Source organism: Archocentrus centrarchus, chromosome 24 (genome assembly GCF_007364275.1).
Source record: "Archocentrus centrarchus isolate MPI-CPG fArcCen1 chromosome 24, fArcCen1, whole genome shotgun sequence".
NCBI lineage: Eukaryota > Metazoa > Chordata > Actinopteri > Cichliformes > Cichlidae > Archocentrus > Archocentrus centrarchus.
Window position 1 is genome coordinate 16,045,378 of NC_044369.1, and position 14,252 is coordinate 16,059,629.

The following is a 14,252-nucleotide window of genomic DNA, read 5'->3' on the forward strand; positions in this document are numbered from 1 at the left end:
TTTTTAGTGCAGCATCATCTTTGCAACTGATTTTACCCAGCAACAGCCAGCAACCTCCAGGATCCAGTGCCAGGGCAGTCAGGGAAGAAGCATTTTTTACTAGCAAGCGGTATCAAGTACAAGCACGAAACCTAAAAAAAAATAAATAAATCTATCATAATATATGTATGTTTTTAAAAAATTTTTAAAATACTTTTTGTCTGGTTTTACTGCAGGTGGTTTAAGGTTTTAGTTCAAAACTTTGTACCAGAGACTATTTAATATAACTGGTCATTAAAACTCCAGCTACAAACAGATAAGAAGTACCACAAAACTTGCAGCACCAAAAATCTTGTTCCTTGCCTCTGAATCACTGATGCTTCAGTCATGCTTTAAAAAAAATCTTCTGACTCAAGCATGGCACAAAATCAAATTCCTCATTAAGCAGGTTCTGTAGGTTAACAGTCTGTGTAGAGCACAAAGAAAGGCATTAGTGGAAATGAAATCTCAAAACCACTGGCTATCCTTTGAATACAATTAAGCTTTTTATTAGCTTTTTAAAATTAATCTGCATTCTTAAAGAGTGACCGACATCTTGCCTCAGATATCCATTGGATACACAGAACCCCCCCAAAATTGGCTGTCTGGAACGTACTTTTATAAATGCACCAGTAGTTTTCAATCTTTAAAAACTGGAAAATGCAAAAAAAACCAAAAAACAACCCCCCCCCCCCCCCCCCCCCCCCCCAAAAAAAAAAAAACAGCTTAAAAATGCTATGACACATGCTCCAAAAGCCTTTGCCACTTCAAGTGAAGAGCTTCCACAAAATGCTGGAGATGCCTCATCTGTCTAAATGTGGTTGGTGTCAAAACACTGGAAAGATGTGCGCTTTCTAGAATAACCACTTCTTTTAAATAACCACAAGCACAAGACTCTGAATATTGAAAAAGCACTGCATGACTAATATTGGGTTTTATTATTTATGCAGAATCAGTGTAATCAAAAAATGGACCCGTCTGTATACTCAGAATTATTAATGAATTATTAATTCTGATGTTTAGAAATTGTTTTAGATTTTAATGCATTTTAATACAGATGCGATGTTATCAGCTCAGCTTATCTTTACACAAAGGGCAACTGATTCTGGCTTTCTTTGTCAGTTTTTGCCAACCTGTAGATGCTTGATTTCAGGGCCAGAAGCCAAAAATACAGAAACCACTGTTCCATAAGATGTGGCTGTGTTTGTGGCCGTTTTGTGTAAAGTGGACTCTCCCATGAGGACTTTTAATGTCACGCTTCCACTTGTTCAGAGTTATTTCAACAGTTTACTGTCCGCCTCACCACTGCTGGCTTTGCGTATGTATAAACACCATCATGCTGTCACCATTGAACCTCGGAATGAGAACCAACCTCTGCCGACCTCAACGTTTCTCCAGACCCCATACAGTGATTGCTGGGAAAACACAGAGGGTTTTTAAAAACAAAGTCCACAATCATTTGAAGGGTTTTGTGTCCCGCTTGGCTCCTCCCCTCTAGACCGCATCAGACTCCGCCTCTCGCTGCAGCCCTCTGTGGTTGGGGTTGGCTAATTAGAGGGTTGCCACGGGAACGGAATGGCAGCTTAGCCAACGGGTGTAATGACAGGGTGAGGGGAGGAGGGCGGGGTCAGATTATAGGCCCAGGAGTATGCTGAGAGGAGCTCAAAAAAGAAGGAGAAGTGGGGGAAAGAATGTGAAAGAGAATATGAATCATGAAAGATGTGAGGAGAATAATGGAGGGCATGAGAGTGAAACTCTGGGGGTCGATAAAAATTACGGAGGGAGCTGAATGGCAGCAAGTTTTACAAATGCTGGGGAAAGAAAATTAACTAAAACTCTGTGTATTTCTGAGCATGTAGTCGAGATGAAGAGTGGGTGAATGACTAAGCATGTAACTCAGTGGTTTCCACATAGATGTTTGGTTACTCTGGCATGGACCTGCATACTCTTTCTGACTGTGTGTGTGTGTGTGTGTGTGTGTGTGTGTGTGTGTGTGTGTGTGTGTGTGAAAAAAGGTGTCTCACAGCTTACATTGGAAAAGACTCAGCCTGTGGTCACCACGGCAGCCAACAGGAAACGGCGTGTGAGTTTTTATGCAGCTGAGCCCGGTCACCCTGACAGTTCTCTCTTTCCTCTTGTGTGGCCACTCCATTCTTCAAAAGACAAACATCCAGCTGGACCACGACTAAAAGTGGACAAAAGGAGCACAGAAACTTTAGGAGCTCGGTGTATTTCAGCCTCTTGGTTTTGGGAGTTTTACCACATTTTGTGAAAGCTGCTCAACATTCTGAGCAGTGTCATCATATCAGCTTACACTTGGCAAAGCTACCACTGCCTAAAACCACAGTGAAATGACTCCTAGTTTGCTTCACATTTGCACAGCAATTATATCGCTCGCCTTTTGTCCAACTTGCGTTGCTCCTGCTAAAGATTAAACCCAGAGTTAGTTGCGTCAGCCCCGTGTAACATGCTTTTTAGAAAATCATATTGTGCAGCCCCGCTGGTATACATTTGGCATTCCACTCAAGTCAAAAATGACTCACTCCTATTTCAAATAGAGGTGATTCACTCATTCCTCACTTCAGCAACAGGCTTACTGGTATTGTTTTGAGTAGCTAATGCTGTTGCCAATACTGTCTTGACACATACTTTTAGCTGCAGAGACCAGAAGCAGAAGAATACATCCCTCTGTGGTGTCTCAGCAGATGTTGGCTATCTTTCAGTTGCTAATGTGCAGCGCCTTGAGCACAGCTCCTCTTACTTTCTTTGGATAAATGTGTCAAACTGGAACCCATCATGTTTTCCAACTCGATTTTATATAAGGGGTGTTTGAAGACAGTGTGGCTTTTATGAAAAAAAAAAAAAAAAAGGTACATTACCCACTAACCAAAAAGAGTTTCTGAAAGCTAACAACAGTGCCAATGCTGCCACCCACTTAGTGTTTTGTGGAGTTTAGCTAAAGAAAAATACATACAGATGCACTGATATATAAAAATAATAGTCTACATGCTTTCTAGCAGCTTTGCAAGGCTTTGAGTTAAATGTGAGCATGCTCACCTTTTAGCAGGTATAATGTTTACCATGTTGATGATCATAGGTTGCTAAGTAATTAACATGAAACCATAGGGAGTGACTTTAGAAATCTACGAGAAAGTGACCCCAATTTCCACTTGTTCTGTGACCTCAGTAAAATTTTCCAAATTAGTTTATGGTCTCAATTCATTTTTTCCTAGATTCTCGATGCTTCCACATGGTTTTCCACAAACCGATAATTAACTACCACCTTTTATTGAGTAAATGCAAAGTACACATGACTGTGATGGAAATGTGATTAATCACCCACTTTTTCAAGGGCTCCAGCTCCAGAAGTGAATTTTCCATTCATCCTCTCCATTTATATTTCAGAAAATCCTTATTTGAATGTTTTGCAGTCATATGACTGCTAACCATGTGACATTAACTCACCTGCCATTTTGGACATGGCAGGTGAGTTAATGAGTTACACAACAGTTAGTGAGTTACACAACAGTAGGGTCAACAGGGCCCCAGTCACACAGGTCTAGAGCCCAGGCTGCAACCATCTCTCAATCACCAGTTGTTGTGTAATCTCCAGCTGGTTGGTGCAGACCTTCTTGTGATTGCTTTGGTCACCAGCAGTTTGCCACAGTCGCCTGTAGTTTTTGTGGAATTCGCCAACATGACTGCAAACACTTGTCAGCTTTTTCCAGTTAGTATTGAAACTGTGAAAAGTGCAACCCAAATCAGAAATGGAGACCGTTTGCCTTCAAAATGAAAGCTGCACATTTGGAGATGTGCTGGGTACAGTGCTGAGGCACAGCTTTTACTTTGAAGGTGAACATTCTCTGTTTCCAGTTTGCATTGCACTTTTTGATGTTCAAACTAGTGTTTGCAGACAAGCCTGCATCTTCCATGCAAACTACAGGTGACTGCAAATCACCAGGGGGTCTTTGGTGTAGCACCCTCTTTGTGACCGATTTCACCTACTGACAGCCATGAACCTCCAGAACCATTTGCCACCCAGTGGGGGAATACACATTTTACCCTAGTTAGGTGCCGTTTACACGAAGCCGTTTTCACTGGAAACGGTGTCGTTTTGATGCGTTTCAGCCTTTCGTTTACACGATGGCGTTTCAGAAACGATCCGCGTTTACACGAGGACATGTGAAACGATGGAAACGATGTATTTCCCATGCCAGGCCACAAGTTGGCGTTGGTTTTCTCTTTGCAAAGTTTGTTTACGCAAGACGCGCATGCGTGGAGTGACACAGTAGGTAGTGCGGCAAATTGTTCATTACTTACAAAACGGCCAATGTGAGAGGTTTTGTGTGGACAGATGATGAGGTTGGATCGCTGCTGCACACAACGCTGAATTACAAAACGGTAAAAACACAGGAAAAGCATAAGAAGCACTCGTGAATCCGCGAGTACTGATTATCAGTTTGCGCGTGCGCGAAAAACTGGCCGTCGCAACCATAGTGCGCATGTGCGAGTCGAGCGTTTTCAAATCACCCCGGTTTCAAGTGTTTACACGAAAACGCAAGCCGGTGCGTTTCTGAAACGCTCCACTCTGGACCCCGTTTCTGAAACACATCGTTTTCACTCTGTTGTCGTGTAAACAGAAGGGCGAAACGCATCAAAACGACACCGTTGTCGTGTAAACGCAAGGCCGAAACGCATCAAAACGACACCGTTTCAAAATGAAAACGGTCTCGTGTAAACGGCACCTTAGTGACTGTGCTTGGGAGCCTATTCCAACTGTCACAGGTCAAGAGGCAGAGTACACAACTCCCCCAGGACAGACAGGCTCCCAGTCTGCAGCAGGGCTAACACAGAGAGACAGACGACCGCTCATGTTCACTTTCACACCTATGGGCGATTTAGAGTGACCAATTTTCATTATTTTAGTGTTTATTGTTAATAATAGTGTTGTACAATAATCGTTTTGAATGTATTTTGTAGTTTGTGTCGTGTATGTGTGTGTTTGTGTGTGTGGTAAGTGTGGCGTTTTTGAATTGTAGTGCTCACTAAGTGACACGATGTTCGCGTGTTTAACTATTTCCATGGTAACAGTGACTTCCACCAATCAGAGAAGTTACTGTTTCAGTTTATGAATGCGGGCAGTTTTTGTCCTCTGTGACATTGCAAATAAAATGTGTTTTTGTTAAAACAAAATTGATATTATAAAGACTTGTTGTTTCTACAGGAGCACATACAGTTTTTTCCATAATGTTATTGCTTGTAATAAGTCTATTTTGGATGGTTACAACATAATGGCTCATAATCAAAATCTCTGTGGAGAATAGTAATTGGATTTTTACTTCCAGATCCTCACTGTTGAGCGTTATTTACTCAGAAACCAATGCACTGCACATTTTAATTTCAACTTAACATGGTTCTTATTTCTTTTTATCCCTGTTGTGTTTCTGTAGGTATCAGTATTACCTGCAGGTAAAGAAGGAGGTGTTGGATGGACGTCTACACTGCTCTGTAGAGCAGGGGATCAGACTAGCTGGCCTGGCAGTACAAGGTAAGACAACATGAACAAGTCTCCCAATGAGAGACAGACAGTGCAAGAGAGAAAGAGTGAGCACAAACTCACACTTTCTCAGGTCATCTTGACTTCACTACCTTATATGGCTGCATACCACAGGGAGAACCCAGTCCACTTGAGTTCCTATGGTATCAGTCGTAACACATGCACACACACACACACACACACACACACACACACCCACACCCTCACTCCATCCTTTCAGTTCCTGGGTGCTGTCTGTGTCCCAGGGGAATGTAAACAGAAAGTTAGCTTATCAGCTGCTCCAAGGTTAGCTGTAGCAGCATCAGGAAGGCTCTTATCTGTCGGGAGGCAAGGATCCTGCGCTAGACCTTCTTTTGTTCGACAAACAGCAGAACACTTTTTAGGTACTTAGTACAAGCCCTATCAGGAGGACTGTGCATGTTATAGAGATGGTGCCGGCAGCATTGTTGCCGTCTTGTAGATATTTGCTTTTGTTATCTTTAATAGTACAGTACACTACACAAACTCATGAGTATTTACACCAAAGAAAACAAGGATTACAGTCAGGGAACAGCTGTGGACACCATGGAGTCCACTGTCTGAAGAATGTGCAGCAGGTAGCTTTATGTGGTTTTTGCCTGGGTTGCAGAACATCTGCATGGATGAAATCTGCTGGTGAAATTTTGCAGCTGTGCAGATGTTTCCTTTAAGATTCTAAAAACCTTTAAAAAGCATTTAAAACAACTGTAGTAGTTAGTCTTGAGGTAGGAAGCTGATGATGTGGTTCAATGGCACAGACACAGGACTTTCACCTGGGGTACTGGACTCTTATGAAACCAAATGTTAATGTTCAGTTATTTTGAATTTTTTTTTAATTTAATTTTTTCATTCAGACTTTGGTTAAGTTGGTTTGGCTAAGATATGGACTATAGAAAGATGATAGTTGGGTTAAAACCAACCTTTTTCCATTGTTTACCAGTTGTTACTAAGCGCACACTGGACAGGTTGCCAGTCTCTGACAGGGCAGACAGACAAGCATTTGTGCTCAAATTTACACCTACAGCCAATTTAAAATCTCCTGCTAACCTAACGTGTTTAGACACTGGGAGAAAGCTGGGGCAACCCGAAAGAACTCACGTGAGGAGAATCGCAGGGCAAAAATCCAAACTCATTGAAAGGCCACAGGTGGCTGGTGGATTTGAACCCAGTACCTTTTTGCTGGGTGGTGGTGCAGGGTTTAGCACCACCGTGCCACCCCAGCTATGACTATGTATTTGTTATTAAACACAATAACAAATACATAGTCAGTTGATAATGTAAAGGCTGTTCATTGTGTAAATAAATATGAACATCTGTGTTTGTGATTTTTAGCTGACTTTGGAGACTTCACTCAGTTCCTGTCTCAGGACTTCCTCAGGGAGTACGTGCTCTTCCCAGTGGTGAGTCCTCAAGCCTTCACTGGTCAAATATCAGATTTGTTTCTGTGTTGTGTGGGGGGTGGGGTGGGGTGGGGGGTTGGCAGGAAAGTCTGTGTTTGTGTGTTTCTCTGTGTATGCGCTGCCTGAAGGCACATCTGTGTACCTCCTCCCTCTGCATACCTGACTGACAGGCAAAAAAACAAAAGAATAAAGAAGAATTTGATTTAGAGGATGGTATGGGATTAATATGAAGTGACTACCAAATATTAAAGTATTAAACTATGAAGCATTATTTCGTTCTTTTAAACTGCCAACAACATGATGTTCATTGTCATACAAGTGACTACAGGCTGCCGCAGAATAGAAGGGTTTTAATGTTTTGTTTTCTCACAACCTTTTGGCCATTAATTCCCCATTACCGGACATTTTTATAGCTTCCTTCTTCATCTCTCTTATTTGCTGCATAATATTTTTTATCTTTATTTTCTCTTAGAACTGGCCTAATGGAGAAGAGGTGCTAGAAGAGTGGACCCAGAAAGTTGCTGAGGAGCACAAGAGTCATTGGTACTGTCATCTAATTTGTATACTGCCTGTAAAGACAGAGGAAAATGACTCTGAGCCGATAAGGTTCTTAGTGTTCGTCTGTGTTTTCCAGTCGAATGCAGGCCGCTGAAGCAGAACTGCTATACATCAAGGAGGTGGAAAAACTGGATGGCTTTGGCCAGGAGAGCTTTCCAGCTAAGGTAGATACAGTGCATCACTCTCAGCCACATAATTAAAAAAAATGTTTTTTTGATTGTGAGATTTTGAATTAGTTCTTATGTAATACTTTCTTCCACAGGACAATTACACCAATGATATATTCATCGGTGTGTCTTTCATTGGAGTGTTTGTTAAACACAGAAATGGCAGATCCATCATGCTCCACAAGTATGTTGTTTCTTTCTAAAAATAAGAATCCTCATAATTTTCTGTTCTCATGAGGGAGCAGTACTAATACAAATACATGAATGTGCAAGAAGATTGATGAAAATTCAGTTCCTCATTGCTCTTTCTTTCTTTCTTTCTTTCTTTCTTTCTTTCTTTCTTTCTTTCCATTTGTTTGTATCTGTGTGTTGTACAGGTGGAAGGACATCGGTACCATTGCACACAACAAGTCAGCCATCACAGTGGAGATAACAAGCAGAGACGACACCATCGTTTTTCACATGGTGAGTGTTGTGTCTGCAGATGGTCTCAGCACACTCGCAAGTTTATAGTGGGAGGTTAAACGCACAGAAAGGGTATGCACACGTCCGCAGATGTCCCTGCAGAGTGACAAACACTGGGGAGAATTCAGGCTTGCGTTTAGATAAATACAGCTGTTCTGTTACTTTAAAATGTCACTGTGTTTTTTTTTTTTCTTTCTCTGTTTGTATCTGCAGGAGGATATGGAAATGGCCAAGTACATCGCTCGCCTTTTCACGGCCAGACACAAATTCTACAAACAGAACAAGATCTGTGCAGAGTGAGTTTCAAGGCCACATGGAGGGGACAGCTGAAGGCCATTAAAACACTAAGATATCAAGCAGTGTCATTTATTTTTTAAAGGGTTATTTCAACAACCATTTGAAGGTTATGCAAAAAACAGACTGTATAATATTCACTGCCCTTGTAGCATGTGAATCATCATCCCGCCTGTATTTAATAAAATGCAGTGCTGTCACATAATACATCTGTTTCTCTGTAGGCCTACTCACTCACCTGCACCAATCAGGAGGAGACCTACCTGGACTCATCGCCTGTCTCTGGTACATTGAGAAGCATTTGTTTGCTTTGAAGTGATTTGATGTAGCTGTTCGTTCATGCCTCTGGTCTGTATGAAAGAGACAAGAATGCAGGACAGAGAAGGAGCACAGAAACGGCCTCAGTTAGCGATCTGACCCCGCTCTCCCGCTCAGGGAAGCTCTTAATTGTCCAGAATACAGATTAATGGTGCCCTCGACTCTAAAACTTTCAAGGACATATAGGGTACCCAGTCTTAGGGAATATAGAAAAGAAAGAGAACACTCTCACCCTCAGAATAACTATTATAATATTTTGTAAAGGAAAAAAGATGCATGCATTTCTGCAATAAGCTGTCAATGGCTTTTTGCTGAAATGCGTGCGTCTTTTTACCCATTAATAAATATAATTTTTTTTTTTTTTTTTTTTTGGAGGGTTCTGGTTTTCTCTTTCTTTCCTATAAGCTCTTAATTGTGCCACGGAGCCTTGGTTTTAACATGCGTTGGTGGTGTGGTGGGTGTTGTTGGAAAGTTAGAAAGGGTGTTGCTTGCTCTGATTTCCGGTGCGACAGTGAAGGCAGTGATTTCTGCGTCTCCCTCCCAGCTGGCCAGACAATGGCGAGGCTAAATGCAGCACAATAGATGTTCAGTCAGTCCACTGGAGTGCTCAGATGAATGTTGGGAGAACCGCAAACTTTGTCCAATCACATATCCATGGCTCTAGCATAATTCCGACTTGGTCACAGTCACCAATTGTGTTGATGTGTTAAGAAAGAGAAGTAAAGTAGTGGTTTTATGTGAAATGTTAAAAAAAAAAGTATTACTTTGACTTAGGAAATCTTACACTGTCACACTTTAACCGTTTCGCAATTTCTTCATTTAGCCGCGGCCTCAGTCCTGTAACTTCCAGTCAGTCCATTCCCAGTTTGGAGACCATTATCAGGACACACAGAGCTCTCAAGGTAGGTGTAAGACACAGGCAAACAGTTTTAGAGTAGCTTTTCTACTCCTTTATCTCACTGCTTTAACCACAGTGTGATTTAAGATTTTTGCCTCCCTGACAATAACTCAAAACACTCGAGTCCTGCTAATTGTGTCCTTCCCATCAGGCGTGTGACTCACAGCCCATTTGTATTTTAACAATCTCCCAGCAAATTAGAGCCCAACGTTTGGGGTCCAGAGCGGTGACCTCATTTGTGCTTCACTCTTTCATTGACGTGTTCACACACTCAGCCTGCCTTATAATCCGAAGAGCTTCACTCATGTCAGCTTGACAATAAAAAACTGAGCAAGTGGAAAAACATTCTGGGTGTGCTGCTGCGTGTGGGTGTGAGATCATTCTGGAGTGTGACCTCAGGCATCATACTCCGATTGTGTGGACAGAGATTGCACTTGTCTTCCTTCTCCTTGTGAACTTGGGATAGTTTCACACGGGAGAGCGCTCTGCTCACCGAGAAGGAATAACAATACATATTTTTCATTGGTGGTTGGTGCAGCTGTGAAACCAAAAAAAAACCCCAGCAATGATCATTTTTGCCACTTTCAGGATGCCACAAAGGGTGTTTATTTCATCTTGTTTTATAACAGCTTAGAAAGTTAAACTGGAACACCCCAGTACCACCTTCAGCATACCACTGGCAAGATTACAGGAACATTTGGCCTCTCTTCTTATTTGTGTACTTTTCTTTTGATTTTCTTTCTTTTAAGCTTAAGCTATGCAAAGCATGTGTTCTTTTTAAGTTTTTATACGAAATACTGATGTTCCAACTATGTGAACAGTCAGAGCTTCAAAGATGAATCAAATCTTTGTTTCATTAAATGGATTTAGTGTCACTAAATTGCTTAAAGATGTTTGCAGCTTAGATTTTCTTGTGATCCTGTTTTCCATGCTTCTTTTGCTGTACAGACAGCATCTTCCATGATGACCCTTACTACAAGTCAGAGAGCAGCCTGGATCGCTGCGCAGTAGACTTCACCTACCGAAACGGTAGTGTGCCAAATGGAAGCATGTACAGCAGCCCCAGCCTGAGCTCCCTCAATCGTTCCCAGAATTTTGTCCAACCCTCGCCGATGTCCTCCAACCTCAGCATCCCTGGCAGCGAGCTCATGCGGCCTGACTACATCCCCAGCCACCGTCACAGCGCCATCATTGCGCCATCCTACCGGCCCACGCCTGAGTATGATGCTGTCATGCGGCAGAAGCGGCGCATGCTCCCTGCTCACCATGACCTTCACAGCCAGTCACTGCGGAGTCTGAACATCAGCAACGCCTGTGCCTACCGCCAGCCTGAGCCTCTAGTGTACAGCCAGCCAGAGATGAGAGAGAGGGGCCCTTATCATGGTCCGGGACCCAGCACTGGTGCTTATGCACCACAGGTAAGGGTTAGTGTGCTCTGAAATTATTTATTTATTTGGACTTCCTGATTTAATGCATCTTTTTGTGACTGTTGATCTTGCAGATCACCTATAGTAAGCCAGTGTCCCATGGCCCCCATCAGGGAGGACCAGCCAGCAGCCAGGGTCCCTGCCATTCACCCCATGTTAATGAAAGTGGAGGCAGCAGTGGAGGTGGAGGAAGCTCCATCTCTCATACAGTCAGCACACCAGAGCTGGCAAATACTAAACAACAGGGGACTAATACGGGAAGCTATGCAGCTACAGCTAACATGCTGAGGAACCACATGTCACGGCCTCCTCCACCTTACCCTTCAAGCTCCTTTCGCCCAGCCACCAGCACGCCAGACCTGGCCAGCCACCGTCATCGCATTGGCGGCAGCAGTCCAGAGCTGGTTACCCGCATGGTGCAGCTGTCAGTCAAGACCTTCCAACCAGATAGTTCAGCTGTGGTGCACCAGTCCCTGCAGGAGGTCAGTGAACCATTAACTGCAGCTGCTAAGCATCGGTCCACGCTGGGCAAGAGACATAGCATGGAGGTTATAAGCAGCATGAGAGGAGGAGGGATGGAGGGCCTTGTGATGAAGGGAATGAATACTCCTCTTCATCGGAGGAATACTCTGAGAGAACATGTGATGCCATCTCAGCCTCAGTCCATTCCTCAGCCCCAGCCTCAAAACTCTCAGTCACAACCTCAACCACAACCTCCACCTCCACCTCAGCCTCAGCCTCCACCTCCACCTCAGCAGCCAAAAGAGTTGCCCATGAAGCCTTCTCAGAATGCACCTGATGCATCTGTAGCACCACCTGTGGCTTATCAGCATCAAAAGACTCTTTCTAATGCTACTATGCTCATACACAGCAGTGAAAGTGAGGAAGAGGAAGAGGAGGAGAGGCCCGAATTGGACGTTCAAATTCCAGGTCTCAACGAGGACATTAGCATCAGTGCACAGCTCCAGGCTGCTCTGGCCAAACTCCCCAACAAACCCCCTCCAGAGTACCCGGGTCCTCCTAGACCTCTGAGCAGTGCTCAAGCTCGAACTCACACTCACACTCACACCCACAATCACAACCATACCCACCACCCCAACCACAGTCAAGGACCACAGGGCAACCAGGGACCAATGGACCCATGCCAAGGCCATGCCTGCACCCTAAAGACTGAGCAGAGCCAGACTGTCAGTGGGCCTGGGGTTAGTGGTGGTGGTGGTGCAGGGGGTGGTGGGACACTGACCCGGGGAGATCAGAGTGGGGTGAATGGAGCAGTTTTAGGTCCATCCATTTCAGAACCGGACCTGACCAGTGTGAAGGAGAGGGTGAGGAAGGAGCCGCTCAAAGAGAGGCCAGTGTCAGAGATGTTCTCCTTAGAAGACAGCATAGTGGAGAGGGAATTTGCTCAGAGGGTAAGATAATCACTCATTTTAGTACATACATATTAACACTCAAATTTTAGGACCCATACATTTTTACATATTAATAAATGCCCCATATGGTACTTCATTGTATTTCTGTTAATAACATTAACAGAAATACTTTTTCCTTTCCATATGGAATAAAAATGGTACCTATAAAATGTGAAAGCTTGACACCTCTGAAGCCAGTATACTGTTACAGTTTTAAATGTTACAGTCTGTTGTCTGCTCACTAGTTTCAAAGCTCCTGATTAGCAGTAATCTGGGGTTCAGGACCTGAGAGGGTAGCACTAGTCTCTGAATTCCCTCAGGCAGCTAAAAGCCTTACAAATCCTTCAGATTATTCTTTGGGTTGGGTGTTTTTGTGTAGGTGGGCTTTCTGTTAATATGCAAACATCTGACACAGCACCAGTCCAGTCATATATAATTACCTCCTAGAAATAAACCTCTCTGTTTGTGAATGTAGATGCGTGTGTGATTTTAGCTCTTAAAACTTAAAAGAGTGTTTTCGTCTTTCTTCTCTCCAAAGCTGTTAATACCCTTTTATGCCATCTGCTTTATCTTATACATAGAGAGGTACTCCTTATGACCCCCAAGCTGTTGTTTTGACTGCCCCATGGGGGATCAAGGAGGTGGAAAGGGTTGGGCGGTGTTGTCCTGGAGGTTTAATAGCATCAGAGATTAGGAGAGGTAATCCCTGGAGGAAGGAGAGACTGTGCAATGTGGGTCAGTGTTCGGGAGCAAGAAAGAGAGTCAGGATGATAGGGAGTGTGTAGTAACCAAAAGAAGCTGAAGATGTAGGTGGGAACAACCAGAGATGAAACAATTAAAATATTTACACAGGACAAAAGAGGATGAAGGCAGTGAGATGGATAAGAACTCTTTCTTAATAGGCTTTGTTTAGTGGGCTTGCTGTTTCACACCTTTGGACTGACCACAGGGGGATTGGTACGGCCAGTTTGTACACGTGCACGTGAAATTCTCCCCACCCACTGCTGCTCATGCACATCTGCGTGCACACTGTACTCATGCAATGGCAGGTCAGTCAGTCGTGCAATGCTGCTGGTGCCTGAAAGCATGACAACAGGATTTTCTTCTCTCTTGAAGACGCTGGAGAGACAGAAGATGTCTGTGGATTCCATGAAGAGGCCGCTGATGATGGCCGCACTCAATGGCCTCTACGTCGCCCGAATGCCCGTCCCCGAGAGTCCAGGGGAGGAAGGCGCCAAGGCGGCTACAGACGAAAGGGTAGGATGCTTATTTTGGTACAAAGTATACATTATTGTGCTTGAGTTTTAAGGATTTCATGACTGTAACTTTGTATTGTTTTGTATATTTTGCAAGATTGGCAAAAGTCTTAACAGCTTTTTTTTTCCCACTTAGGATATCCTGTTGATTGACAGACAACTTAAAAAATATGCTGTTATTGTAGAAATCATTTTAAACCTCTGTTTGGTTGTTAATTTATTATTACAGACCCTACTATGCCCAAAACCTCTGGGCTCTACCAACATGTATGTCATTGCAAATTTATGATATTAAAGATAGAAAAGGCTTTTAAAACTCTTTTTTTAAACTCACAATTACTAAAAAAAAAGTATTTAAAGAACAAACTTGTAACAAGAATTTCATACCAGAGTTACAGTTCTGGATAAGCTCTCTTTATTTATTTAAACTTACTTAAACATAATAAATCTAAAAGCTTTAAAGC

General features: G+C 43.2%; 1 protein-coding gene across 2 annotated transcripts in view; it reads left to right on the top strand.

The window, feature by feature from the left end:
• The window catches only part of LOC115774062 (tyrosine-protein phosphatase non-receptor type 14), a 44,605-nt gene that overhangs the window by 22,916 nt on the left and 7,437 nt on the right, over nucleotides 1-14,252 (top strand). For both annotated transcript variants that reach the window (XM_030721107.1, XM_030721106.1), the window contains 12 exons: nucleotides 5,469-5,566; nucleotides 6,926-6,993; nucleotides 7,466-7,536; nucleotides 7,628-7,715; nucleotides 7,814-7,902; nucleotides 8,096-8,183; nucleotides 8,397-8,479; nucleotides 8,702-8,762; nucleotides 9,619-9,697; nucleotides 10,642-11,111; nucleotides 11,195-12,532; nucleotides 13,649-13,789. In XM_030721107.1, coding sequence (XP_030576967.1) covers nucleotides 5,469-5,566; nucleotides 6,926-6,993; nucleotides 7,466-7,536; nucleotides 7,628-7,715; nucleotides 7,814-7,902; nucleotides 8,096-8,183; nucleotides 8,397-8,479; nucleotides 8,702-8,762; nucleotides 9,619-9,697; nucleotides 10,642-11,111; nucleotides 11,195-12,532; nucleotides 13,649-13,789 — 2,674 coding nt within the window. The remainder of the gene's footprint in view (nucleotides 1-5,468; nucleotides 5,567-6,925; nucleotides 6,994-7,465; nucleotides 7,537-7,627; nucleotides 7,716-7,813; nucleotides 7,903-8,095; nucleotides 8,184-8,396; nucleotides 8,480-8,701; nucleotides 8,763-9,618; nucleotides 9,698-10,641; nucleotides 11,112-11,194; nucleotides 12,533-13,648; nucleotides 13,790-14,252) is intronic.